Below are 26272 nucleotides of genomic sequence, written 5' to 3'. Positions count from 1 at the left end.
TATCAGAACAGATGGTATGTTTCGCCATTTTGAAGCAACGCCATCGTCAAACATTACATCACCGAGCTTACTTGTGTTTTATGTAAGAAAGTCTATTTAAATTATATTTCTCAATGTAGTAGTACATTATACAGATGAATATAAGAGATAGCATAAAATTAACAAACAATTTAACTGATGTTTTTAAAGAAATAAAATTTCACCCGTGACAACTGACAAGATATAAAGAAACCTCCGAGCTTGCAAACCTTTATTCATTTTCGTATTTACGCAATATTAACAATTTTCCTGAAAGATATGTACATTAGTATAATTGTTTGAGATACATATTTGGGACTAAACTTTATCGTCGGAAGAATGTGTGAGATGTCCTTTTTCCCGGGCAATATACGCATTCCCATTGGTTGATGAAAACGTCACATGATGAAAAGCGGCCATCTTTATTGTAGTGTTCTTGCGAAGGACGGTGTGCTGTGAAGGTGTGCCCTTAAATTTTGGAAATACAACGTTAATTGTAGACTGATAATAATAAAATTCAAGGTGAGGAGCATGCATATTGTATATATTTCGTACACATAAATGTTTTCTCTTAGATATCTTTGTGTGTGAAGATATTGCAGCAGTATTTTACGACGTGGATTGATGGTGGTTCAATTTACAGTGAAACGAATTTTAAATTATACAATAAGTTTCTTAAGTAATATAAGAAATGGAAATTAACAATTGAATCCGAAATGTATGCCGCTAATGTAATTTATATATAACATGTCCTTTAAAAATATGTAAAGAGCTTATAGTTTTAGCGATTCAAACTTTCATTTCATTACTTTGGTCATCACTCCTCTTTTAGGAATTAACAATAACTTTCCTCGGAACTTCGTAAAATTTTTGCATGGCTTTGGTGAAAATACTAGAACTGTGACGACAGACGTTCATGATTCGCGAGAATCGCACTAGAGGGGCTCAGACCCCACTGACACCTTCACATCAATTTGGTTGTCACTTTCTTTTGGTCATTCTCTATATTTTAAGGAATTGAGTGGGTAAAAATTGAAAGTAAAACTAGAAATGACATTTAGTTTGTGTGGAATGTTGTAAACAAACTGTTTAACAACAAGACTCTTGCACGTGTGAAAGTGATTTGGAACCTTTGTTGGAGCGCAGAAATGTCAGGAAGCAAAATGTAGAAGTGCCGCTGCGCACACAACACAAAGAGGAATTAGAGACGTTGGAGATGCCTTGCTAATGTCCGACGATCGAATAAAAGAAATAAATTATAATTACCAAGAACATTTCCCGCTTGCCTGACGTGAGCAGGTAATTGTTCCCAAGGGGTACCAGTTGGCGGACATAGACGTTTTCTGTGAAATAAACATAACATAATAGTATTATTGGTATAACATTTATCTTATAGATTTTGTTTGAAATGCACGATAAAAAAAAAACAACTCCATCTATATGTGTTTTAGATTTGTTGGTGTGGCAAATGCACTTTCGTTATAATTTCCATTACTGATGAAACAGGATCGAGAAGTGCTCAAAAGTGAAATAATGTTAGTTAATAACTTTGTGTGCTCAAACAAGCATATTTATGTTGTTAAATGCTAAGTAATTAATCATGGTGCAATCTGATTTGAAAAGCATAATTTGCATAATTTTACATGACTAAATCTAAAATTACCACAGGACGTTTGTAACGTCTTATTAACATTTTTCACTGGGAAATCACATAACAAAGACCTGTAACATGTTTAAAGAAATTATAGTGATAAACATGTTATGTAACCGTGACCATGGAGAACAGAAAGATGACCAGTCCATGTGCCCTTCCTCCCTATTTTGGCATAGGTTTGTGTATAATTTCATTGATACATAATAATATGATAGCAGTCTTTGTTTCAAAAGAAATACAGCATACAAACTAAATTGGGATATAAATGCGATTTGGAAAGTATATCATCATCAACATTTTTTGAGCAACATGTTTTCACAATATCTGCTTTTAAGGTTTGTTTATTTTTATGTATGATTGGCCCTTTTTCTGCCAGTTTATTGTGTGAACCATATTGAGTTATTTTTCAGTTTTTATTGATCTAAGAATTGACATTTTTTTTTTGTGATTTGTGCTGTAACCCAAAGTGCTTCTTTTCTTGTCTTTGGATTTTTACCCCGTGTTCTTGTAAATTTTAATTTTATTTTTTGTCTAAAGAAATAGTTTTGCATTTTGATTACTGATTTCATCATGTAGTACCTTGTGGTTTCAATTATTCATTTCTGAGAAGTAATTCATGCATGTGCATTTAAGCAATATATTTTTGCTCTGGAATAGTGAATTCAACCAAACATGATATAGGATGGAGGGAGGTGTTATGTGATGCATATTTAACAGAATAAATGCATTATTGTTATTTTATGAAAATAATGGAGATAAATTTCGAAATTGGGGGAAAAATTTGCACTTGTAGTTCCATTTTAATTAATTAATTAATTTATTTATTGAGAAAATTCCAGATACAGCACAGGTGGCCATTGTACACTGAAATTGTCAACAATCATAATAAGCAAAAAAGTAAAAACTAATTAAGAGTAACAAAACAACATAAAAGTAAATAGCAAATGAACAAAAAAATAAGTAAAAGATGTCACTATGTGCCTATTAATTACAAGCATTTCTTCTGATGGAAGACTGAAAGGCAAACTCGGAGGAAAATATATCAGTAATTCAGGGGAGATCATTGTAGTGTGCTGCAAGTCTGTAAAAGAGAGATCTTTTTTGTATTTCTAGTCTAGGTTTTTTTGTATAAAATAATCTTGTGTTGCGTGTTGTGCACATATGTACTCGAAAGTGGAATTCCTCAAGAAGTGTGTTGCAGCAGATTTTGCCATTCACAATTTTGTACAGGGTGATTTTTTTAAAACTCATGGTTTTCTTTGTTGTGTAAAATTTGTAAATGAAGTATTATTTCCATGCGGTTTGTGTTGGTGTAATAAAAGAACACGTACAGTTTATGCCGAGAAGTTTTATTATGCTTCTCACTCGGACGAACACAAGTGCTACAAAAAAAAAATTCGAGAACCAAAACAGTAGAACATCGATAGTGCAGCTTTGCACAGACTACAACCTATGTAGTATATTAACTCTTGATCTCTCGTTTATATACTTTATATGTTTATTGACAAAAACACCCTACATATAACCCCCCTTTTTTTCAATGAATAATAAAGTGTGTATCATCATAATTACTCACTCATCATATTCATTAAGTTACAATTCCTTCTTAACTTTATACCTGTTTGTGGTTTTGTTAATGTATCTGCAATCATGTCGTCTGAAGCACAGTACTTAAATGTTACTTCACCTTTATAATACAGATCACGAACAAAATGATATTTTACATCAATATGTTTAGTTCTCAAACTAACCCTTTCATTTTTAATTAGTTTGATACAACTTTGATTATCTTCATTTATGATAATTGGATAATCACATTTTTTATCCATATCATTTAACACATATTTTATCCATTTTGCTTCCTTACATGCTTCTGCAATAGCCACATACTCAGCTTCAGTGGAAGATAATGAAACATAAGATTGTTTTCTACAAGCCCAGCTTATCATACCTCCCTTATACATAAATACATAACCACTGTTTGATTTTCTAGTTGACACATCCCCAGCCCAATCAGCATCTGCGTAACCTAACAAATAATCATTTTCAAATTCAAATTTGTTTCCTAATTTTAACTTATATGATTGAGTTCCCTTTAAATAACGAAAAATTCTTTTAACTTCAATCCAATCAGCTTTAGTAGGACAACTGACCTTCTGACTCAAAATTGACACACTTGCCGATATGTCTGGTCTAGTATTTATACTTATGTACAATAATGCTCCAATAGCTTGTCTGTATTGCTCATTACTTGGTAATGGTTCAGAAGTTTCTGCATATTTAATGTATCCAGGATCCATTGGAATTTTTGATGACTTTGCATCTTCCAGTCCAAATTGTTTGATTAACTTTCCTATGTAATTACTTTGATGAAGAGCAAAAATTCCATCCTTACTTCTCTCAACTTGAATTCCCAGATAACAATTAATATCACCAAGACAATTAATCTGAAATTTCTTTGACATTAACATTGCTACATCATTAATTAAATCAACATTTGTACATGCAATCACAAGATCATCTACATACATTAGAATATAGATCATAGACACGGATCTGCCTCACCTCTTTTGAAATTATTGTTAACCAAAAATTCATCAATTTTATTATACCATGATCTTGCGGCTTGTTTTAACCCATATATGCTTTTCTTCAATCTGCATACATATTCTTCTTTTCCTGGTTGATGATATCCCTCAGGTTGTTTCATGTATATTTCTTCATCTAAATCACCATACAAAAATGCTGTCTTTACATCAAAATGCTTGACTGCCATATTCATTTGTCCTGCAACTGTTAAAAGAACTCTGAATGTTGCTTGTTTTCCAACTGGTGCAAACACTTGATCGTAATCATCACCATAGATTTGTGAATATCCTTGAGCAACTAGTCTGGCTTTGTAACGAGTAACTTTTCCTTGTGCATCTTCTTTAATGGTATACACCCATTTACTACCAATTACATTTCTTCCATTTACTGGTTGAACTAGTTCCCAAGTTTTATTTTCTTTTAATGAGTTCATTTCTTCATTCATTGCCGTCTCCCATTTATTATTATCAGGTCCTGTAACTGCCTCTTCAAAAGATGTTGGTAACTTTCTTTCCACAATGACCTTTTGTAGATATCTAGCTGGTAATTGTCCTTTTGTTGTACGAGTAGATTTTCTGATAACATCTGGTGTCCTTTTCTTTACTTTGATATCTGTATGTTCATCAGTTTTTGAATCACAAATTAGTTCTGAATCACTCTTCACTTCCTTTTTACCAAAATGTGAATGCATTTCTGGTTCCTCTCCAAGAATGTCCACGGATAATTCACAATCAGTATTATGATAAGATTCAGATTTTTGGATAGGTTTCAAAGTTGAAATTACATGACTTGAGTTTTCAATAAATTTACAGTCTCTGCTTATGTAAATCTTATCAGATGTCATATCTAGTAACCTATATCCTTTATATCCTTCATATCCAACTAAGACAAGTTTCTTTCCTTTAACGTCCATCTTGTGTCGATGACTTAGAATCATAGCATATCCAACACTGCCAAACACTTTCACATGACCCATGTATGGTTGCTTTCCGTACCATTTTTCATATGGAGTAGTCTCCAATATCTTTGTGGGTAACCTGTTCTGTAAGTAATTTGCTGTATTTATAGCTTCACCCCAGTACTTCTTGTGCATGCCAGCATCAATTATCATGCAACGAGCCATTTCAACTAAGCTTCTGTTTTTCCTTTCCGCAACGCCGTTCTGTTGTGGGGTATATGGTACTGTAGTTTGATGTTCTATTCCTTCCCTTTTGAAGAAATCTTTCAATTGTAATGACATATACTCTCCTCCATTATCAGTCCTGATTACTTTAGGTTTTCTTTTAAATTTGTTTTTTACATACTGTACAAATTCCTGTAACTTATCTTCAACTTCACTCTTTTTCTTCATTAGATATACCATAGTAAACCTACTAAAATCATCTATAAATGTAAGTATATATTTGTTCCCACTAGGAGTTTCAACGTCCATCGGACCACATACATCTGAATGCACTATATCTAATAATTCCTTTGATTTTTCAGTTTTCAATTTTGGAAATGATTTACGAGAAATTTTACCTTGAATACATTCCTCACAAACTTTAGTTACATTACATGCATCAATATCAACACCTTTAACTATATTTCCAAGATTTTTAACAATTGTTGCATCTCTGTGTCCTAACCTACGATGCCAAAGATGAATACATTTCCTGTCATTTTCATGACTTACCTTGTGCAATTGATTTACAGATTCTACATTTGAAATAGTATTCAACTTATATAAATTATTTGTCAGATCTGCTGATGCAACAGTTTTTCCATCTTTACTAATGATACATGTGTTATTGTGAAATTCAACATTTAAACCTTTTTCAGTAAGACATTTCACTGATAGTAAACTACCATGCAACTCAGGTACATACAACACAGATTTTACTAATACATTCTGTATACCTTTATCATGTATACATTGTATTACACCTTCACCCATTCCTTGTGATTTCAAACAACTTCCATCTGCAAGGTATATTTCATTTGTTATACTTGGATTAAATGTGGCAAAAAATTCCTTGTCACTGGTCATATGACATGTGGCTGCTGAATCAATGTACCATTTGTCTCTACCAGTACCTTTTTCACTTGCTTCAAAACACAGAAAATTAACATTATCACAATCAGAACCACTTTCATCATCTCTTTTTTCACTTTCTTCAACATTACTCACCTGGTTTGCTTTATACACAATTTTCCTTTTATGTGCCTTGTACTTAAAACAATCACGTTTAAAGTGACCTGGCTTTTTACAAAAAAAACAGACACTTTTCACATTATCGGATTTCACTTTAAGAGCACTTTCTGAATAAACACCACTGTCAGTTTTGGCTTCCTTTCTTCTCTTATATTCATGTATGAGCTTCCCTTTCACCATTTCTAAAGTTAGGTCTTCTTCCGGTCTCGTCTCCAGTGCAGTAATTAGCGTCTCGTAACTGTCCGGCAGGCTACACAACAACATTGCTACTTGCAAATGTTCCGCTAAATTTTCACCAAAAGCTGCAAGTTGATCCACAATATCCAACATTGCATTAATGTGCTGCTCCATGTCGCCATTTTCACTAAGCTGTAAGCGGCACAATTTCTTCAATAAATACACTTTAGTTGTGAGACTTGATTTTTCATGATACCGTTTCAAAGAATCCCAATATCCTTTCGCTGTTTCCTGCTTTCTTACATGAACGAGTTGATCATCTTCCAGCAAAAGTCCAATGGTGGCCCTAGCTTTTCCGTCTTTTTTCTTCCATTCCTCGTCCGGTTCTTTTGGCTGCACACCCGTCACTACATCCAACAATTCTTCCTTTAGAAGTAGTAACTCCAATTTGTACTTCCACGTTTGATAGTTCCTGTTATTTAACTTCTGTATAGTCGATTTCACCGACTCCATTTTCACAGTCCGTATTCAAACATGAACAGCCGCACTTCCTCGTTTTTCCTTATTACAACTGCATTAGACGTGTTCTGGGCGTTCTGGGCCCATAACCTATGTTGGTGTAATAAAAGAACACGTACAGTTTATGCCGAGAAGTTTTATTATGCTTCTCACTCGGACGAACACAAGTGCTACAAAAAAAAAATTCGAGAACCAAAACAGTAGAACATCGATAGTGCAGCTTTGCACAGACTACAACCTATGTAGTATATTAACTCTTGATCTCTCGTTTATATACTTTATATGTTTATTGACAAAAACACCCTACAGTTTGTGGCAAATGAATAAGGAAGGATGGGAGATTTATTGTAGTATGTTTACCGGTTTATATGCATCCCGGGTTATATCGCCCACGCCTCAACAAAAACAGCAAATATTCACCAGTGTACCTTTCGCGACTATATGGTCTGGGGGTTTGGATGCAGTGCGGAGGTTTAAGTTTCCTCCTGTAGATAGCATCGTTGTCATTGTCAACAATAACCAGGAAACTGAGCTGTTATATTGTTGTGCTGGAAAGTTGTGTACTTTTGCGTAATTGTTGTGCTGAAAAGTTGCGTTATTGTGATCAGGACACACAGTAAGAATGGTGTACTCCTTGCAGGAACGTGTGTTTATCGTGAAAAGTTTTTGGAAAACTGATTCTGTTGTTGCTACGCAAAGGGCATTTAGAAACAAATTTGCCTCACGTTCTGCCCCAGACAGGAACACAATATTGTCGCTAGTGAAGAAATTGGAAGAAACAGGATCGCTTACTCGTATGAGTGAGACAGGGAAGCATCGGACCCCATGGCAGGTGTTGTGGAAGATGTCAGTGCTCGACTCTTGAGGTCGCCCAAGATATCTCTCCGTCGTTTGTCACAAGAAACCGACTATAGCTATTCAACATGTCAAAAGGCAGCGAAAACTGCGAAACTAAGGGCGTACAAAATTACAGCTGTTCAAGAATTGAAGGATCCAGATAAATTTAAACGTGTAGATTACTGTAATTGGTTTTTAATGTTTATTGTGCGTAATCCTGATATTCTGAAAATAACGTGGTTTATTGATCAAGCCTGGTTTCATCTCTCTGGGTGTTAATTCTCAGAATACACGGATATGGGCAGCTGAAAATCCACATAGTGTAATCTACATTCCGTTGCACTCACAGAAAGTTGGGGTATGGTGCGCTGTCTCAGCATCATGTATAGTGGGTCCAATTTTCTTCAATGAAGCAGTGAACACAGAGCGGTACAGGGCAATATTCATGGAATTTATTGGAAGTTTGGACGACATTGAACTCACACAGGGTTATTTTCAACAGGATGGTGCTACATGCCATACATCGCATGACAGTATGGCACTGATTGAAAGTTTCTTTGCGAATAGGGTTATTTCAAAGGGATTGTGGCCTCTGAGGTCTCCAGACTTAACTTCACTTGACTTCTTTCTGTGGGGCTTTCTAAAGGGACGTGTGTACAGAAACAACCCTACATCCCTGGAAATGTTGAATCAGAACATTGTCACTGAAATTGCGAACATTAGCGCAGAAACACTATGTCAGACAGCCCTTAACATGGAACGGCGTGTTCGACTTTGTTTACAGGAAGGAGGTCAACACTTTCAGCACCTTCCTTAAAGGTGAGATGTTATGTCATATGTCTGTGCGATAATTTTTATGTTTTATTTATGTTTGAGTGAATACAAAAAAAGAACTCATTTTCATTAATTTAGTTTAGCAAAAATCCAATACTTCAATGTTATTGTAGGGTACACTGGTGAATATTTGCTGTTTTTGTTGAGGCGTGGGCGATATTACCCGGGATGCATATAAACCGGTAAACATACTACAATAAATCTCCCATCCTTCCTTATTCATTTGCCACAAACTGCATGGAAATAATACTTCATTTACAAATTTTACACAGCAAAGAAAACCATGAGTTTTAAAAAAATCACCCTGTATAAATAACTGAAATCATTCTGCAAACATCGCTGATAAGCAGTTTGTAAGTTTAGGAAAGACAAGAGATGCGGAGATGAAAAATTGCGTAATGAGGGAATCCTGTGACTGACTATAGCTAGGAAGAAGTGAAAGACCTACATAGATCTTTGTAATACCACTGACTTTCGTTTACATCATTGAAGTTTGCATTAACACATAAACTATGTTAGAAGTTTACTATTCACTTAATTTTTATCTTTTCTTGGCTTGGAGGCTTTTTTTTTCAGTACTGGCAACTGCGATTCCAAATTTTACGGGTGCGTTCATGTTGCTCACTTCCAATTTCAATTCAGTGCTAACATCACCGACGTCTTATCAGCATCAAACCCAACCTAATGATAAAACTGATCATAACTAAAAGAAAACCATGGTCAAGAAATATACCTACTTGTCTTGAAAATATGCATTTTCTGCTATGTTGCATGTTTGGTAAATTGGGTCAAGTGGTACATGCATGACATACCACTTTCACCATTTTTTATTCATGAAAACTGAATTTATGCACACTTAGCAAGCGAAAATTCATGTGCAATTTTTTTTGTGTAATAGAATTTGTTTCAGGGTGCAGAAACTGCAAGTAACCAATATATTTGATCCCAATTGGGCTGCATAAAACCACACATTATTTCATTATAACACATCTCCTTCAGCTAAAATGAGCAGAAAAGGTCATAATCAACATCATCATCATCATCATAAACCATGCAAAATTTTGCAGTTTCTATTGAATGTATCAGATTTATAAGTACACATTATATAAGCAGAATATTAATGTTGCTGTCTTGAGGGGTAATCAACAAATAAAATTATCAGCACAATACTAATGCAAAGTAAGTGACAGTTGCAACTGTGGCATAATTACTAGGATTATTAAATTGTGAATATATAAGATACCAGTTTCCTGGAAATGAATTGTGTGGTATCTGTGTTTAAATTTGAACTTATAATTGTGGTATCAGTGTAGCCTTAGTATATTATTGTGTATGTTTTTACTGACATCTACAGTTTTATTTGTATTCTAACCTGGCATATCAGTAACATGATTTTATGAATTTTGCATGGCATTTATTGTGCAACTGTCAAAGTGCACAGTTTCTAATTGACTTACATTTAATTTTCAGCCACCATGAGTCGAGGAAACAGAGGTATCAGGAAGCCCCCAGACATTGCACTGATGATGGAGTGCGAGGATGAAGAACTCTCGGATTGGCAGTTGAGTGCTCAGGCACGCCTGGAACAGGAGTACAACTCTGCAAACCAAAAGGTGGAAACACTGAAGAAGACTTATGATGTGATTGATAAAGGGGATGATATTATCATCCTCCAGCCACCAGAATCTGCTGTGCAAGGTACAGTACCAGCTCTTACACCAGTGCCATCATTGACAGCAGCAGCTCCTCAAAATGCATTTACTGTCAACTCTTCACCCTCTGTTGGTGCACCTGCACCTCAAAAGCAGACTGGTTCCATTGTACAACCGGTTCAAGGTTCTGTGATAGTGAATAATTCGCAGCAAGTAAGACCGGGTGGCACTTATCAGTTAGTTATGGATCCACGTATTGGCTTGATAGTTGGAACGGCAGTGAGCACCACTTCTCTGACATCAAGTAAGTAGCTGATGCTGTATTCTTTTTTTTTTTTTATGTATCTTTATTTTTAAAATGTTGGTCTGTATTTATTGCATGGAGTAACTCAGATCCGTTCACAGGGTTCTTACATTTCTTACAAACTGGTAGGAGTTGTGCAGCATTTTAGGTAACCTGTGAAACAAATGTAATTACAAAAAAATATGACTTAAGAACATTATGCATTCTTGGGCTTTTTCTCACTTTCAAAAAAAAATTCGTAGTCATCTTTGGAGGAGGGAGAAAAGGGTCTGCCTTTTTTTGTTGTTTTTTATTTTATTGGGGTGGGGTATGCTGCATTATCTAGATTGGCACACATAATGAGTAAAAGCTGCCTTGAAGGTTGTCACGTTGACTTTCTATCTTGCCAATGTAGTTCCTTGGTTCAAATCTCAACATTGGATAGTGAATAATAATGCAACACTTCGCAGCATAACTTAAATACCAACTCTAGTTATAGACATGACATTTTTATGCATTGTTTATGATGGTATAAGCAAACATGCATGAAATGTTGACTCTATGGTGTTTTTTGTTTGCTTTGTTTTTCATAATAAGTTTCATGAATGAAATAGTGTGAGAATTGGGTTAAATAGTGAAACTATCACAGCTTCAAAGTAGTAATAGGCTTGAGAATTACAATGTATGGAATTTACAGTACTCCTGTGAATATAGGACACAAGTGCTATTTCAGCTGAATGTGAGTACATGCCATGAAATACAATATGGTGGTCAGAGAATTTTTTAGATGTGTGATAAAATTTACTAATTGAATGCTATCAACCTTGATATCATCAAGATATTCCTCAGAATATTGTAGCTAAAGTTACAACACCAATTCACTCATGCCCAGGCTTCTGAGCTACCTGTTGTTGCAGAAGATTTGTTATTTTTATTTCAACTTCCCTCCAAGTATCACCTTGAAGTGAGAAGATTAAATTTAACCTTTAGTAAGCAGAAGTCTCTCTTGCCAGGCATGTTCTTTACAAACTTGTCACAAAGTAAAGAAAATAAAATGCTCGAGGAAAAATTATATCAGCATGCCCCTGTGGCTACCACAATAGACCAAAGTGAATAAAAAAATGCTTTCTTTTACGTTCCTACAACTATGAAAGGTTGCATTTAAAGTAGGCTGAAAACCTCTTGGGGAAAAATAATGTATAAGTGTGGCAGTGTTGCCAGCTTGCACAAAACCACTAAAATTGCTCCTAGCATTTGCCCTATGAATGTTGGGTGGACCAAATTTCCAGGGAAGGATGGCTCTTGTTGAAAACATTTCATGTCTGTCTTCCAATTTTGGAATAAATAAACAAATTTAAAAAAAAAAATTGAAAAAATGCAGAATTTAGAAAATGTAATTTTTGGAAAATTTCCTGCTGGACCCCCAATTGTCACCCATTGTGAACATAGCTATTCTTTTACTTTCATTATTACATGTAAAAGTAAAATATATCAATAAAAAGTGCTGGTTGAAGACTAGATAGTGTATTTATAAATTCTATCCCGTGATATGTTGAGAAAAACTACAAACTTAGTTTCTTCATAACAGTAACAATTGATATATTGTTTTGTGATTTGAGTATGTTATACCTTCATATATATATAAATGAACAAAATATGTAGAATGGAATTATCGTCTGTAGTTTTAAAGAAATGTTAATTTGCTACCCCTTGTTCTCTAAGGTTTAAGGATGAGACTAATGAACTATATTGTGTGGGGTTTAGCATTGTACAGGCCTAGCATATAAACATATACACTACGAAGTGAAAACAAATTGTTATTAGAAGCTTTAGAAACACTATTGTGAAGAATGGATCGCATGAAATTGGCAGAGAAAGTAAAAAATGAAACTGTGTTGGAAGGAGTTGGTAAAGAGGCGACAATGCTGGGTCTTAACAAGAGATGAAAAATAAATTGTCTAGGACACTGGCTGAGAAGAAACTGTCTGCCAAAAGATGTGCCTAAGATAATGGTTAAGGGAGACAAGGTCAGGGACAAAAGACTACATCCGTTGATAGTTATTAAATTAAGTGGATGTTATGCTGAAATGAATTGGAAGATTAAGATCGTTTAGCCCAGTGTTTCTCAATAGCCTGGCTGTGAAGGGTTCTTCTGAAGTTTGCGAAAGGCAGTCCAAGCTGGCAACTATCTGGAAAGATGCGTTTTGTTTAGGTTTCGAGTTCCAACGGGAAAGGCTTTCATGACAGTGGCGGTGTTGGATCAAACAATCTAACCAGGGGGCATGTTGCTTCAAATATATTGATGTGAAGTGGAAATATTCTGATTTATTGGTATTTTTTGGTTTCCGAGATGGAACATGCCAATTAATTGAATGATATTGGTCAAAGGAAACTAAAAGATTCCATTAGATCCAGTCGTTGTCAATTAATTTAAACCAAATCTTATATTTTCCGACAAACGTAGTCTTAATCGAACTAATTCTCGCTATGATTATTCCCTAATTTATTTATTAATATTAAATATCGAGGTACATATTAATTAACGTTCAAAGTTAAGAAAATGAGAAAGACTATTTACGTGTACAATTGTTGGGATCGTGGCATTGACCTTAAAAAACAAATTTACTAGTCTACAGGCTCGCGAAAGTTGAGAACCACTGGTTTAGCCTGCTGGTTGCAGTGAAATAACTGCCTATTGAATATCACACAATGATTGAAACATACAAACACTTACCAAATAAAACAGTATTCATTTGTGTGTTACATTGTCAGAATAGAAAATGGTTGTATGTACACAATAAGTTGGTGCTTTAGTCTGAATGTTTACTCATGGTCAAATCCGAAATTATTAGTTTCAACTTGCCAAATTTGAGCATCTATTCATATAGGACTATTTCTACTTTTATACTTTCTAATATAATATTATATACAAAATTTTTGTCTTTTTCATTAATGATGCTATATGATCCTATTGAAGTAAAAAATATAACTTTTTTATGGTATGGATCTAATCTTGGAAATCTTTGATGTTATTACGGAAAGCTCTAGGTATTTCTAATTCATAACCAGGTTTTTCAGCTTGAAATTTTAGAAATGTTATTTTTGTTATGCTTTTGTTTTATGAGGAAGAAAGTGTAAATGTTTGTTTTCTTCAGATGCATATATTGTAATGGTTTTTATGTTTTTTTTTTTATGCCATACATTTGTCATTCTTTTAGTTTTGTGTTATTGAAGTGGACAATAATTAATTGAAGAATGGCATATAAAGTTGTTGAATCCTATATCTCTACCCCCCTCCCCCCTTTGTGTGTGTGGGGGCATTGGAATATTAGAAACCTAGGCATGGAATCCAGTTGAACCATAATGTTCTCATTAGTCAATTTTTGTATTCATATGCCACTTAGTATGTACTAGCTGTACTACAGGTTGTATGCAAAAAAAGGCCTAACTGGATATAAATTTTTTAATGGAAAACAAAATGACTAATTGGTTATAGCTGCAAGGAAAAGCTGAACAAAAGATTTGTAAGGACCCTGGCTTTTTCTTGGAAAAGGTTGGTGGGACTAGAAAACAAGTATGCAAAGATTTGGAAGTAAACTCTTATGTCTGTATTGTTTGCACCCCATCAGTTTTTATTTTGAGTTTCATTTGCATTTTGAATATTTAATTGCGATGACAGACAGTGTGTACCTGTTGAAGATTTTAGAGGAAAAGTGACCAGCTGTTTTGGTAAGGAGTGTTTTCTTACATGTAAAACACTGGGAAAGCTTTATTTTCACTTTATCTTCCAGTGTTTAATATAGTAAAGCATGTACCTTTGTTTTCTTTTCACTTTTCAGGCCCATGTTATGCATGCAAGTTTAATTTTTTTTCTCCATGATAGACCACATTGTGTAGTAGAAGAATAGGGGAGGATGGAGTAATATGAAACGAACAAAATCACACCCACAAGACAGTTTGGAACCTGAGGTCAAGACATTTCATAATGTTCTTTGTGATAAGAGAGATGATGTATTAGACATACTTAAATTGATGAAACCGGTTCTTGTGTGTATGTTTTCTTCCACTATGACTAGCAGCTATGCCACAGGGATGTATTTATTACAGTGGCAGCTGGTGGTCTGGGGTCTATGAGTGTGCACCTTGGCCTCGCATCCAGAAGGAATGTTGTTAGCCCATCCAATTTTTCCCACCCGTTTCTGCAAATTGTATTGTCAATCATAGTTGTAGCATGCCTTTCGCTGATAATGAGACAATAGCAATGTTACATTTCATGAAAACTTATAAAAGTAAGGTTTATTACTTTGGTCTCTTCCGTGACCTGTAGAAAATTCAACATTCGACGACCTGACAGAATCACTCACAACGGTATACCGATAAACTGATGAGGTTTGTAAGGAATAATAATATCGCCAGTATTTTTTGTAATTACCATGTTTTAATAATGTATGTTATCTTTCTTCAATGTAAATATGTCCCATCAGAAACCCAAGTTAAACATTTCATCATACACTTAAGTTAATTACCATTTTTTATGTACTTATTCAATTTAGTCATTGCCATGAGGATTCTCGAAACCCAAATCAAATGTAACTAGTTGTTGCCAGCACCTTTACAAAAATTGTCAAATCTGTGACATAATAGTATAAGTTACAGATTCTCATATGCACTGAATAACGAATTGGATTGACTGTTCTGTGACAAAAATACAAGATTAAACTCTGATTATTTGAAATTTTTGTTGAACTTCTAAATACAAGTCAGACCAAATGACAACAAATCCTATGACATTATGAATGTTTCTAATTCAAACCGCTGACATTTTTTAAACTATTTTTCCAGCACCTGTATCAACATATTCCACTTATGTCACCTGGCCTTGCATTGTTGAATATGCTCGTCACTACATGCCACGAACGAGCATATATCAAAGCTTGTTTGCTATTTTCCAATCTGTTGAAACCACTTATAAAAAGCAGACTGAAACAATAATCTTTTTCTGCCATTGACTGCAAAACATCAAACTTCTGTTTCTAGAGGAGAATTTTTTTGTTCTTGTTTCACAACATTCTTCCTCTCTCGCAGATCCACCCGGAACTTGTCTGCAAATACTTTCTTTCTTTCTTTCTTTATACTAAGCAAAGGCTCATTATTGCAATGCAACATTTTGTTTACAGTTCTGGTTTCCCTCTCCCCTTCCTTTCCCACCCTTCCCTCGTTCAGATTTCGATGCTATGCTCAGAACCGCATGATGTGAGGAAGATGGAAATTTCTCTTTCTGAAAAGAAAATCCCTCAATTTGCAATGATGCGTGGGTTTTTCTAGACTCCGTCACACAACAAGGAATGGAAAGATTGCACAACTGCATGATGAAGAGGGAACAGCGCATGCTCGAAGGTACTATGTCTCAATTCTTGGTGTGAAACGAGTCCGAGAGCCCACTGATCAAAGCCATAAGAGCCTTTCTTCTTTTTCAACTCAACATTGAAAACAGCACCAGTGTGCACTTTCCAATTTTGTTCATGCACATTTCGATGCATGATACGCAGATAGAAAAGGTGACATAAGGAAGTAAATGGAATGTGATATGGCCCGGGAACATTTGATGTTTTGAAGAAATTGCATTCTATGAATAAATATAATAAGAATTATTGAGTGTGCGAATAGGCAGCAGCCACTACTGACTTATTATGAAAGTTTTTGCTGCAAATGTGGGTATTTTGTGTGACTAAGTCAGTTTTTCAGTGCAGTGAGAATTTTGTGCAAAGTTTGAAAACCCACCTAGTGCAATTCCATTTGTGTGATAGAAAAAATGAAAGTTGTCTGGACATTGGGAAATCAACTCATTGCTGATGCACTTAAGCAAAAGACAAGAAATGTTTGCAGACATGTTTTCAGTGCAGCCCACTGAAATTGTGGGTACTGTAGGTGTGTACAAAAATTATTTGAGTTCCTCTTCCATTCTACACATGCATCATCAAGTGGAGTTGAGTGAACCGTGTGTAATGCATCTTTAGATAGCCAAAAGGAAATTTCTGTTGTTGGATTTATGTTATATATATATATATATATATATATAGTGAAAGAGGAGAGAGGAAACACTCACCGGACGCAGAAAAACTTCAAATTTTTTTGACGGTGTGTCACATCTTCAAGAGTAGAGAGACGTTGTAGAACTTGGTGACAAGAATGAAGAGTAAGCATGACCTGCAGTGTTGCCAGGTCCCGAAAGAAAGTGTTGACAGTGCCACAAAAATATAATTAGGTGGTTCTTTCGCCAGGCTTGTTGAAGACTGAGAGCGAGGGGGGGGGAGGTGGTGGTGAGGGTGAGGATAGGGGATGAGGGGTGTTACTGGGTGGCCTTGTTCAGGCCTGGGGGTGTGGTTGCATTCATGGTCAATATGTAGGTCTCTCCCATCTACGTATTGAGGTGTTGGTGGATTGGGGCAAGGAGTGGACGATCGCTACCTGGAAGCAGTCATTAAAAGGAATATTATGGTGATTGGTGTGAATGGCAACAGCAAAGTCCAGGTTTTGGGTAGAGGAGCGGTGGTTGTTGATGCGGAGGTTCAGGGCTGTGGATGTTTACCCCAGGTAGAAGCTCCCACAGATGTTGCAGGTGAGGATATAAATTAGGTTAGAGCTGTAGCAGGTTCCTTTGGGGTGGAGGGTGAATTTGCCGGTGGCAGTGTGGATCTGGAGGGTGTGGCAAGTGACAAATATGGGGCAGGTTTTGCACCTTGGGCGGTTGCATTTGTGGGCGGGTGCAAGTTGATTGTGAGTAGGTGGATTGTGGTGGACCAGGATGTTTTGGAGATTGGGAGGCCGTTTGAAAACAACTCGGGGCTTGTCAGGGAAGATATTTCTGGTGTCAGATCCAATCCCTCAAACCTCTCCTCTGGCTCTGTTTTATCGATGAGATCTTCATGCTCTGGACACATAGCGAACCTTCCCTGACCACCTTCCACTTCAGCTCCATCAATTTTACCTGGACCCACTCCACCAACCAAATCACCTTCCTGGATGTGGATGTGCACATGAAAGAAGGATATTTGGAAACCTCCATCCACATCAAACCTACCAACCAAATGCAATACCTACACTTTTCCAGCTCCCATCCGTTCCACACCAAGAAAGTCATCCCATTCTCCCTGGCCCTCAGAGGTCAACACCTCACCCACCTCCCGACAGAACTATAACCTACGCTTACACCAAGCCTTGACCAACCGTGGATATCCTTCCACCCTGGTTACTAAACAAATATCCCGAGCTGCTTCATACACTCCCACCAAGAAACCTGCCACCAATCCCCGTGCACTTGTCACCCAATATCACCCCCACCTCAACAAAATCAGACAAACACTACGTTCCCTCCTTCCCATCCTGCTCAGTGATCCTGACACCAGAAATATCTTCCCCGACAAGCCCAGGGTTGTGTTCAAATCCAATTTTTCCGACTTTGGAATGAATCCTTTTGAGTACGACTCACTTCAACTGAACACGAACCCTCATTGTTTGCCATGCCAAGGCCATGTCCCATGCATGTTTCCTGCATTCATGCTTGATATTGGGCCTAACACCTAAAAGCCTCACACCCAAACTGCCTTTTTCCGCTATGCACCCTAGTATTAAACCTACGATTTTCCCACTTGCGAGATACTTTGCTATTGAGCTAACCCACACCATGTACAGATCCCAGCTTAATCGCACCCAGGAACTGCCCTTATCCATCCAATCCCTCACAAAAATCCTTTTGTTGACCCCAGGGGACTGCTACCAAAAAATTGAATCTTTATGGCATGCAGCCCATTCTATCTCAAACGACCTTAGCAACAAACACCTACACAAACTGTCCAACCTCTGCCGTCAGGCTTTTCAGGCTGGCTGCACTCTCCCCATTCCACTCCCACCCCAATTCACTCCCAAATCCACTTGCCCTCTACTGCCTGACCCTCTCTTGTCACTACCCCCTCCTCCAGCACCACTAAAAAGAAACAACACAAACACCAAAGCTGCACCCACAATTCTCGCACCTTGGTAAACAAGCAGTCCATGGACAAACCCACCCTCATCAGAACCATGGTCACCAATGACCCTAATCTACCCCAACACAACCAAAGTGTACTAAATTTGTCCAACCACAATCTCACCCCTACCGAAATTGATATTCTATTCAAAGGCCTCACCTTCTCCCCCACAACCAATTCCGTCTCCTCTTTGATATCCACACCTTTGCCAGACACCTCAGAACGCAACACTTATGGGCAAAAAAAAAACCTCCCCCCAGACCACGACCAATGAAACCCACTCAATCCTCCTCCAATTTTGCCCACCATCCTCTCAAGACCCACTCCCCCCTGCCCACCAACCACCCCCTGGAAAGATACATCACTGCCATAATCTCCACTATCACCGACAGCTCATTTCTTGACAACCTCCACAACAAACCCAACCTGAATTCTCTCAAGATAAATCCCTTCAAGATCTCCGCCAGAACCACCACATCAAAAGCTGTCAAGGGGTCCACCACGGTGGTTTTAAACTCTCAAGATTACCTGGCGGAAGCCACTCGCCAGCTGGCCAACTCCTCCACCTACAAAACCACAAGGGTCGACCTTTCAGCCACACACCTCAACAGAATCCAGGACTTTATCCACACCCGAGGTCCTGACAGCCTCCACCATATCCATGCTCATCACAGACAACCCCCGCACCCCCACTTTTTACCTGCTGCTCAAAATCCATAAATCTGGAAACCCTGGTAGACCCATCGTGTCCAGTTACAATTCACTTTCTGAAAGAATCTCATCCTTTGTCGACTCCCACCTCCAGCCTCTTGTTAAAACTCTGTCCTACCTCCGGGACACCAGCCACTTCCTTCAGAAAATGAACACACTTCCACCATTACCTGCCAACACTATCCTTGCCACAATCAATGTTACTTCTCTCTACACCAACATACCTCACTCTCATGGCCTCTGCTCCATAGAATCCTTCCTCAACAACAGACCAAAACCCCACAACCCCAGCACTAATTTTGTGACCCATGTAGCTCACCTTGTCCTCACGTGCAACAACTTCACTTTCGAGGATAAGCACTATCTTCAAATCTGGGTCACAGCCATGGGTACCAGAATGGCCCCATCCTATGCCAACCTGTTCATGGGCAAACTTTAAAAAGAGTTCCTGGAGACTCAATCCCTCAAACCTCTCCTCTGGCTCCGTTTCATCGATGACATCTTCATGCTTTGGACACATGGAGAACCGGGCCTCCCCAATGGTGCAGTGGTAGTGTCGCCGACTTGCAATCAAGGGTTCCCGGGTTCGATACCCGGTGGAGGCACAAGTGGTTCGAATCCCACTTTAAACTGTAGGTCCAGTCCCGATTAGCCTTACTGTGCATAAAGTGGACTTAAAACACCAACTCAACACGTGGAGAACCTTCCCTGACCACCTTCCTAGACAAACTTAACCACTTCAGCTCCATCAATTTCACTTGGACCCACTCCACCAACCAAATCACCTTCTTCGATGTGGATGTGCACATGAAGGAAGGATATTTGGAAACCTCCATCCACATCAAACCTACCAACCATATGCAATACCTACAGTTCTCCAGCTCCCATCCGTGCCACACCAACAAAGCCATCCCATTCTCCCTGGCCCTCATAGGTCAACGCCTCAACACCTCACCCACCTCCCAACAAAACTATAACCTCCGCTTACACCAAGCCTTGACCAACCGTGGAAACGCCCTCCCGATCTCCAAAAGAGCCTGGTCCACCACAATCCACCTACTCCCAATCAACTTCCACCTGCCCACAAAGGCAATTGCCCAAGGTGCAAAACCTGCCCCATATTTGTCACTTGCCACTCCCTCCAGATCCACACTGCCACTGGCAAATTCACCCTCTACCCCAAAGGAACCTGCTACAGCTCTAACCTAATTTATATCCTCACCTGCAACATCTGTGGGAGCTTCTACCTGGGGGAAACACACACACCAATTACCACAATATTCCTTTTAATAACTGCTTCCACTCCTTGCCTCAATCCACCAACACCTCAATACGTAGAAGATGTGGGAGAGGGCCTACATATCGACCATGAATGCAACCACACCCTCAGGCCTGAACAAGGCCACCCAGTAACGCCCCCCACCACTCACAATATATATATATTTTTTGTGGGACTGTCAACACTTTTTCGGGACCTGGCACTGCAGGTCTCGCTTACTCTTCGTTCTTGTCACCAAGTTCTGCAACGTCTCTCTTCAAACTTCGTTTGAAGTTTTTCTGCATCCGGTGAGTGTTTCCTCTCTCCTCTTTCACTTTTTATTTAGCTCTTGTGGCCCGCCTTTCTTTTATCCCCCCCCCCCTCTCTCTCTCTTTCTCTCTCTCTCTCTCTCTATATATATATATATATAAAAAAAAAGGTAAAGTGTTCCCCTGTGCATAGCACCACGCCATGAAGGCGTATAGGGGGTGTGGGGGTAACGCCCCACACTTTCTTGATCCGGTCGTGAGTGGGGGTGATGTGATCAGCATCACGCCCCTGACCGCCTTTACCCCCCAGGGTTTCCTCCAGGTACCCATGTTATTCGACGCTGGGTAGGCGCCGGGGCCGCTTCCACCGTTAGAAAAGTTCCCGGATTTGAACCGGCCGGGGATCGAACCCGGGACCTTTAGCATGGTAGTCAGACGCGTTACCGACTGAGCCACCGCGGCCGTTATATATATATATATATATATATATATATATATATATATATATATATATATATATATATATATATATATATATATATATATAGACGTATATATACGTATATATATATATATATATATACACACACACACACACACACATACACAGGAATAGGATGAGAAAAGGTGTCATATGTGAGGATAAATACAAATGATGGAGACAGTAGACAATTACCACAAGAAAAGAAATACATTGATATTTCGTGACCTAAAGTTCAAATCACAAACCCTGAGACCTTCTGTAAACAAAACCACCTGCATGCAGAAAGCATTGCAAACTCATAGAAGTAAAATAATCCTCACGAAAATCCAGCTTTGTTACAGGATTCATTACGTAAGGTAAACCAATGGCCAATTTGAAGTGTGGGATACGCTGCCGCAAATGACGTCTCACTTTAAACTAAATGCTCTTTCTTTTTTTTACTTATTGCTTCACCTTTATGGTTAACTCTCTGCACCAGTAATCATTTCCCATAAATTTGACTTCTTTCTTGCATGCGAATTGAATATATTTTACTTGCATTTTTTTTAGACAAAATTATATAACATGGTAATGTATATTTCTAAGGATGATATAGATAGGAGTGTATCTGAAATTTGTTTGTAGATTTTATGTAAATTTTATCTTATGTAAATAAAATATATAATGGGCATAAACAGCCATACACATTGCTGTAAGTCCAATAAATATATTGATGATGATGATCAAAACAAGACAAAGAAAGTTCGTAAATTTATTGCGGTTGAAAACTTTGACAAGCACCCTAATAACGATTTTTGTTTCGCCAAATATAGTGCACTTGGTAAAATAACTTGGTGACATGGGAAGGCAAGATAAGTGTGAACATTTTGTAGTAATATGCATTGTAACTTTCATGAGCTTAGAGATTTGTGTACATAATGATATTTTATAACATTGGTTATTTTCTAAAAATAATCATGTGAACAGCAAGGAAGTAGTGCATCTTAGTAATATTGCCTGACTTATCGTTAGAAAAATAACCTGCTGAGTTCTATGCATGCGGGAAAGTCTCAGTGTTCTCCGAGCTAGTTTTCAAAACACCAGCAAGGACAGCCTTTGAAAAGGGTCGAGAAACAGATTCTACTCAATATTTATGTAACGTTCTGTCAGTGGTATCCTGAGAAACCAGTAAATGAAGTGGTTAAGTTCGTATCCCAGTGCAGTGGTGTGTCAGTGTCTGCAGTTTTAAGGGTTATGAAAGAGAGAATGACCGGGAGAGTAACAATGTATGCGGCTGCATATTCGTCTGATGTTTTGAGAGCGGGTTCTCACATTCAGAGGCTCTTATATAAAATGAATAGGTGCGGCGAACTATGAGTGTAACAGCAGATGATCGCGGTCATGAATCAGCTGACGCGGAGTGATACATCGAATCGGTGAGACCGTTTGTTTACAGAAGGTCTCAGGGTTGGTGATTTACACTTTAGGTCACTTTGTCATCAGAGGAAATAGAGGTGCACAGATTCACAAAGTATAGAAGCACAGAATTCTAACTGTAGCATTGGTACAATGTTGCCAGAGAAAGTTAAAAGATTGGAAACATCACCAGTGTTTACTGCATACTGTGGGTGGTTTCGGGGAAGAAGGAAAGAGTTATTGGTTGGCTAGGTTGAGTCCGGAGGGTATAGTGGTGTGCATGCCTGATATATAGGCCCTTTCCCATTGCCTGCAGAGAGATGTGTAAAGGGGGGGGGGTGTAAAAGATGGATTATGGCAACACAGAAACAGTTGTTGAAGGTGGTGTTAACCCACCTCCCCACACACACACTCAGACACGTCTTTTCGCAGGCGATGGGAAAGGGCCTATATATCAGGCATGCGTGCCCCTATACCCCCCGGACTCAACTTAGTCAACCAATAACCCTTTCCCCTCTTCCCCATAACCACCCACCCTATGCAGTAAACACTGGTGAAAGTACCTTACATTTGTTTCCTATCTTCTAACTTTGTCTGGCAGCACTGTACCAATGCTACATTTATTATTCTGTGCTCCTATATTTCGTGAATCTGTGCAGCTGTGACCTAGGTCACGAAATATCAACGTATTTCTTTTCTTGTGATAATTGTTTACTGCCTCCTTCATCATTTGTATTTATCCACCCTTCTGGCACTTTTTCTTATCCTATGCGTGTATATATATACACAGGGTGGCTCAATAAGTCCCTTAACACCCCTGGTACAAGGCCACTGCAGCGCGCAACGTGGAAATGGTGGCCAGGCCAAGGGGGAACTACATTGATGCCACCTGCTTGGTTGGATTCCATCTTGTAACTAACGTGAAAATTTTAAATGGGAAGGGGGTTGTGCGACACACATCAATGTGGCCTAGAATTTCACCAGGAAACTAACCTACTGTGACATTTGTTTGCACCTAATTTTAATTTTTGCAGAGATAACTGTATCACAAAAGTTATAACACATGCTCAATATGGTGTCCCTGTTGCGAAACACACACGTGTAAACATCTCTCCCATGACCTTACCACATTCTGCAGAACCTCAGGTGAGATTGCAGCACAGGCATCCATTATGCGTGTGCGCAAATGGGCCACATCCCCGATTTTCGTAGCATACACCATGGCTTTCAGATGTCCCCAGAGGAAAACGTCCAGTGGTGTCGGGTCAGGTGAGCATGCTAGCCATTCCACAGGTCCTCGGTGACCAATGGTGAGGGAATTGTTGATCCAGGTACTGATGGACCATCATCCTATAGTGCGGTGGGGCACCATCTTGCTGGAACCATTCAGCTCCCATCCTCAGACAGCAAGGATGGTAAGAAGGCAAGTAGCCCTCTGCATTTAAGTTGCCCTCAATGAAAAATGGAGCAAATGTCGGGAACCCAAGTACCACACAATTAGCTTCCTGCTTCCTGTCACCTTGCTGGAATTTTTCCAATGTGGATTATCGGGTGACCAGTACTGCAGATTTTGCTTATTCACCTCCCCCGACACATAAAAATCAGGGATGTGGCTCATTTGCGCACATGCATAATGGATGCCTGTGCTGCAATCTGCTGAGGTTCTACAGAAAGTGGTAAGGTCATGGGAGAGACATTTACATGTGTGCATTGCGCAACAGGGATGTCATATTGAGCATGTGCTATAACGTTTGTGGTACCGTTATCTCGGCAAACATTTCAGTTAGGTGCAAACAAATGTCACAGTAGGTTTGTTTCCTGGTGAAATTCTAGGCCACATTGATGTGTCGCACAACCCCCTTCCCATTTAAAATTTTCACGGTTACAAGATGGCCATCAACCAAGTGGGTGGCATCAATGTAGTTCCCCCTTGCCTTGGCAACGATTGGTCATCACCATTTCCACGTTGCACGCTGTAGTGGTCTTGTACCGGGGGTGTTAAGGGACTTTTTGAGCCACCCTGTATAATTAAACCAAAAAACCCGACAGGGATGCATTGATAAGTGCTGAAATTCCTGCAAGTTACATCGTAGCTTTTAAATAAATAAATAAAACTGATATTATGCATTGCCTTGATTTCTGCTACTACCTGACTTGTCTGCCAAAATTGATATATGTGCATCACTAAAAATCCATATTTAAACTGATACCAGTAATCAATTTTTTTTATCTGCTAAGAAGTTTCTATATATTTGTCACATTTATTGAAAAGCAACATGCATGCAACCAAACCAAATAAATTATATGAGTTTTAGGGTGTATTTTAATGACTTCATGGCAATGGAAACTTTCTTCTAGTTGTACATGATTAAATACCAGCCATCATCTTATTCTTATCAGGAAAAGTACTCCACCCCACATGGGGTAATAAAGAATGCCTGTACTTAATTTTTATAAAAGAAAATATTCTTACCAGATTTTTTTTGGCAAATGGATGAAACCCTAGGTGAAGTTTTTTTTGATGGACCTATCTTATAAAAAGTACCCACAACACAAATGATTTTGTCATTACTCTTATGTAAATGGCTTATGTGATTTTCTCCAGATTTTTATTGCTATCGAACAGTAAATGGTATGTTTTTCATTACTCCATCCTCCCCCTAGTTTAAGTATCAGAAAAAAATATAGTTCACCAAAAAGGACAGAATTGCTTCATTCTTAAGAATGAAACCACTTGAGCATGGTTATACATATTTCTAATTACAGTCGTATTCCAAGTTCCATGGCAAAGCCGTATATGTCACACAGTGTTAGCTTGTCTTCACAAATGTTTGAGCTGATATCAATCTGTATGAGAAAATATTGGTTCAGATTGATCACGAGTTGTCAGTCCATATTTGGTTATCATATAACATGAAAAGTGCAAAAGTTATTGATTTTAATGGTTTCTTTCATATTTTACATAACACACATTAGTACTCTTATTACCATATATATGAATCAATGAATATTTTTAGAAATGCTTGTAGATTGGCTTTGTATTGGGATAATTCAATAGTGAAATGAAAATTCCTAACATGCTTTGTACAATACATGTATAAATATTCTGTTGTACCATATCTAGTTATGACAATTGCAGCAACAGTAGTGGAAAATATTGTTTGAGGATATCAGTATCAGGATTTTATATATTATGACATTTCTTTGGTGTACTTGTAGGTTCTGGTGTTATTCTTTACCACTGTAATGATTCTTGTTTTCTGTAATTTCTGGTTGAGGTCTTACTTGCTTATATCATCTAAATATTCCGGTGCTCCTTTTGCCTAATATAATGGTCTAACATATAGTGTCTTGTATTACCACCCCCTTCC

At 38.0% G+C, this 26272-nt stretch overlaps 1 protein-coding gene across 2 annotated transcripts in view; it reads left to right on the top strand.

Moving 5' to 3' along the window:
* Positions 1-442: 442 nt before the first annotated feature.
* Positions 443-26272, top strand: part of LOC145999897 (uncharacterized) — a 65583-nt gene continuing 39753 nt past the window's right edge. The window contains exons 1-2 of one of the 2 annotated variants that reach the window (XM_083137173.1): positions 443-540; positions 10293-10778. In XM_083137173.1, coding sequence (XP_082993299.1) covers positions 10298-10778 — 481 coding nt within the window. In that variant the 5' untranslated portion in view covers positions 443-540; positions 10293-10297. Of the gene's footprint in view, positions 541-1135; positions 1318-10292; positions 10779-26272 lie in introns of those variants that run through there. The other variant, XM_083137181.1, reaches the window with a different exon arrangement.

Source organism: Lepisma saccharinum, chromosome 1 (genome assembly GCF_977018435.1).
Source record: "Lepisma saccharinum chromosome 1, izLepSacc3.1, whole genome shotgun sequence".
Taxonomy (NCBI): Eukaryota; Metazoa; Arthropoda; class Insecta; order Zygentoma; family Lepismatidae; genus Lepisma; species Lepisma saccharinum.
This window is presented reverse-complemented; position numbering and strand designations above follow the sequence as displayed.